General features: G+C 67.3%; 1 protein-coding gene across 1 annotated transcript; it reads right to left on the bottom strand.

The window, feature by feature from the left end:
* Positions 1–748: 748 nt before the first annotated feature.
* Positions 749–3,656, bottom strand: LOC128904330 (neuronal acetylcholine receptor subunit alpha-10). The gene is made up of 5 exons (XM_054188466.1): positions 3,596–3,656; positions 3,139–3,284; positions 2,284–2,438; positions 1,389–1,921; positions 749–1,233 (listed from the first exon to the last, which is right to left on the bottom strand). Exons 1-5 carry the CDS (start codon positions 3,654–3,656, stop codon positions 749–751), a joined length of 1,380 nt encoding a protein of 459 aa, XP_054044441.1.
* Positions 3,657–4,143: the final 487 nt, after the last annotated feature.

Here is a 4,143-nt window from a genome sequence, read left to right on the forward strand (position 1 = left end):
GTGGCAGGCACTGGTGGGGACACAGGAGGGGTGGAAAGTGTGTATGCATATATATATATGGTCCAGAGGAGGCCCCGGAGATGCTGGGAGGGCTGGAGGCCCTCTGCTGTGAGGACAGGCTGAGAGAGCTGGGGAGGTTCAGCCTGGAGAAGAGAAAGCTCCGTGGAGACCTTGGAGCCCCTTCCAGTCCCTCAAGGGGCTCCAGGAAAGCTGGGGAGGGACTCTGGATGAGGGAGGGGAGCCATGGGACGAGGGGGAAGGGTTTTCCACTGCAAGAGGGGAGACTGAGCTGAGATCTCAGGCAGAAATTCTTGGCTGTGAGGGCGGTGAGCCCCTGGCCCAGGTTGCCCAGAGAAGCTGTGGCTGCCCCATCCCTGGAGGGGTTCAAGGCCAGGTTGGCCGGGGCTTGGAGCAAGCTGGGCTGGTGGGAGGTGTCCCTGCCCAGGGCGGGGGGGTGGAATGAGATGATCTTTAAGGTCCCTTCCCACCCAAACCATTCTGTGATTCTATGATTCTACATCTATATGTCACCACCCAGACAACTGCTCGGGGGGCCGTGACCCCTCAACCCTGCAGCTGGGGCTGCCCCGGCCGAGTCAGGGTCCCGCTTTCAGGCTCCTCTTCCCTGGCGCTGGTGGAGCTTCCACCCTGCAGGTCCATGAAGGGCTAAGGGGTGCCCAGGACGAGCCACCCTCATGGGGCACCCGTGGCCACCACTGTCCCTGGGGGCAGTGAGTCCACGGGGCCATCAGGCAGCATTGCCCAGGACCAGCACACTCATGAGGACGACCATGAGGAAGAAGACCCACATGAAGAAGCGGTCCATCACCTTGGCCACCTTCTTCCACTCGCCGGTCCGGCGCTGGGAGGCTCGGTGGCGCCGGAAGCAGCCGGCGATGTAGCCCACGTTCCTCAGCAGGTCATCGTGGTGGCACAGGCAGCGGTCCCGGGGACAGCCCCCTGCCTCAGCACCCACCTCCCCTTCCATGGGGCTCTCCCCCGGCCCCCCAGTGTCCTCCCTGCCCGCCCGCCTGCCCGGCACCTGCCGGGGGCTCTTGCAGCTCTCGCCCACTTCGTAGACACAGCAGAGCCGGGCCATGTGGTGGAGGATGAGCCACCTGGCCCAGGTGGGAACAGGACGGGCCCCCGGGCCACAGTGGTGGACGTTCATGATGAAGATGGTCAGCGCGGTGGAGGCCGTGATCATGGTCATGGTGGCGATGTAGTACTTCCCTGCGTGGGTAATGGGTGGTGATGCCTTGGCAGGGTGGGGAGAGACCCCTGCCCACCTCCCACCATCGAAACCCCCCCTGGCATGGGGGGTGCCCACCGCCCCGGTGCAGATGCCCTGGTCCCATTGGAGGGTCCTGGGTGCCATCAAGGCTCACCGATGAGTGGGACGCTCTCCGAGGGCGGCATGCTCTCCGCCACCAGCAGCTGGAAGACAGTGAGGGCCAGCAGCACCGTCACCCCCAGCGAGACCTTCTCCCCGGAGTCGGCCGGCAGGTAGAAGCCGAGGGGTGCCAGGAAGGAGACCATGATGCAGGGCAGGAGCAGGTTGAAGATGTAGAAGGAGGCGCGGCGGCGGAGGAGCAGGGTGTAGGTGACATCGGGGTAGGGCTCGGAGCAGCAGCCATAGGTGATGACGTTCCTCGTGGCCGGCATGCCCAGCACCTCCCACTCCACGTTCTCCACGAAGTCCGTCAGGTCCCCGGTGTCCAGCCGGTTGCGGAGGTCGATCTGGTTCCCGTTGTAGGTCCAGGAGCCAAAGGTGAGGCGGCACCGCTGCCCGTCAAAGGGGAAGTAGGAGACATCCACCTTGCAGGAGCTCTTGGTGATGGCGGGCGAGTCCCACATGATGTGCCCGTCGGAGCGCAGCACCACGTTGGTCTCCACCGAGCCACCAAAGCGGTCGTCGGCGCTGGGGGAGGGATCGCTGTGGGGCCAGGATGGCCCCGAGCCCCACGTGGGGCAAGGGTCTGCGGGGCCGGGGCCGAGCACTGGTCCCCAACCCCGTGTCCCCTCCCCACGTCACCCCCAGGAAGAGGGGGCTCGGTGCCCCTGGTCACCCCCGTGGTGGCACATCCCAGCTGCCAGGTGGGTGGCACACCAGGCTGATGCCAGCACCTCCTGCCGCCGCCTTCTCACCCAGTCGAGGTGACCGTCTCCCCACATCCCCCACACCAGGACCCCCCTGCTCCCCGTTGGCAACACCCCCAGCCCCAGCCTCAGCCCCCCCAGCTCCGGGAGCAGCCGGGGCCGGAGGGCACAAGCAGCACCCACTTGTTGTAGAGAATGATGTCCGGCCGCCAGACGTAGCTGCTGGGGATGCGGATGCTGTCGATGCCGCCGTAAGCGTCCTTGTCCCAGGCGAGGTGGGCGTCCAGCCAGGCCTGACGGACCCACAGGTAGGAGGTGAGGACCTGGTTCCTCTCGTCCTGCCGAGGGCAGAGGGTGAGGGGGGGGGGACGGGGACAGGGACAGACCCCACTGCCCCCTGTCCTACCCCCCGGGCCCCAGCCTGGCGGCCTCTGCAAGGGTCCCGAGGGCTGGGCTGCCTCTGGGGGGTTGCGCTGGTCTGGGGGGGCTGGGGAGGGCTGAGCTGGATGCCAGCGGTCCCAGTTCATTTTGGGGAGGGCTGAGCTGGTTTGGCGGGGTTGGAGAGAGCTGAGCTTGTTTCTAGTGGTTCCAGCTCATTTTGGGGAGGACTGAGGCTGGTTTGGGGGCGCTGGGAAGGGCTGATCTGGTTTCCAGCGGTCCCAGCTCATTTTGGTGAGGGCTGAGCTTGTTGGAGGGGGGTTGCATAGGGCTAAGCTGGTTTCGAGTGGTCCCAGCTTATTTTGGGGAGGGCTGAGCTGGGCTCTAGCCAGGGCTGATGGTCATCCCTCCAAACCAGCCCAGGCCCCCCCAAACCAGCACAGCCCCCCCCAAAAATGAGCTGGGACCGCTGGAATCCAGCTCAGCCCTCCCCAGCCCCCCCAGACCAGCACAGCCCTTCCCAAAACGAACCGGGACCCCCTGGGGCAGAGCAGAGCCCGGCTGAGGGGTAGCCAGGAGTGTGACGGGGAAGGTCCCATTTGGGCTGGGCTACTGGTGACGCTGCCAGTGCCGGTACCGGTGCCATCCCTGGCCACTCACCATGTCGATGATCTGGGAAAGGGTGACCTGGAGGGTGACGTTTAAGGCGCGGTCTGTGTCCTCCACAGGGCGCAGGGCGCTGGAGTAGTTGGCGAAGAGGTCATGCAGCAGCTTGTAGGCGAACCTGCCCTGTGCCCCCCGGCAGCCTGCGGGGACCCAGAGCGGGGCTGGGGGGGGGGGCGGTCCGCAGCCGCGAGTGCAGCCAGAGCCCTCCCAAGGGACCCCCAGGACCCGGCTGCAGGAACATGCCGGCAGCTGAGCGGGGTGGGGGAGCATGCTGAGACCCCCATCCCTCCCCACCATCACCTGAGCCCCCCATCCCACTGACCCCGTCCCCCCCCCCGCCGGGGATGCCCGATGTCAGGGGACGCTGCAGCTCGCAGGGGCTGAGGGACCCTCTCCCCGTGCCTGGGGCTTGGTGGGGTTCAGCGCCCCTCGCCGCCCCCCCAGTGCTTACCCGGGGCCAGGAGGCAGCCGGCCAGGCAGAGGGCGAGCAGTGGGCGAGCTCCAGGCTCCATCCCGCTGCGCTCCCGCCCCATGCAGGGCCTGGGGGACACGGGGGGGGGCCGTGCCACCTGCAAGCGCTGGGGTGACGTCAGGGCTGGAACGGGGCGGGGGGGCACGGCCTCCCCAGGGACCGACCGTCTGGGTGCAGCGAGCCCTGTGGCAGGGGGGTGACGGTGAGGGACCCCGAGGAGGGCTGGGACGGGGTCTGGGTGCAGCTGAGCCCCTTTGGGTCAGGTCTGGGTGCTGAGCCCAAGCCCAGGGAAGGCTTTGCCCCACGCCACACTGGACCATCCTCCCATGAGACCCACGCCAGTGGGCAGCCTGCTCAGGGCCAGGACGGTGGTGACAAGGACCAGGGGGTGGCCTGGAGCAGGCAGGGACGCGGTTGCTCCTCGCCGTGTTGTCCTGCCCGGAGCCGCTGGCAGCTTCGCTCCCAACCGTCAGCTTTGTGCGCTGGAAACCACTGTCTCCAGGCGCTTCTGGGCTGGGGGGCTGCGG

Source organism: Rissa tridactyla, chromosome 1 (genome assembly GCF_028500815.1).
Source record: "Rissa tridactyla isolate bRisTri1 chromosome 1, bRisTri1.patW.cur.20221130, whole genome shotgun sequence".
NCBI classification, from domain to species: Eukaryota; Metazoa; Chordata; class Aves; order Charadriiformes; family Laridae; genus Rissa; species Rissa tridactyla.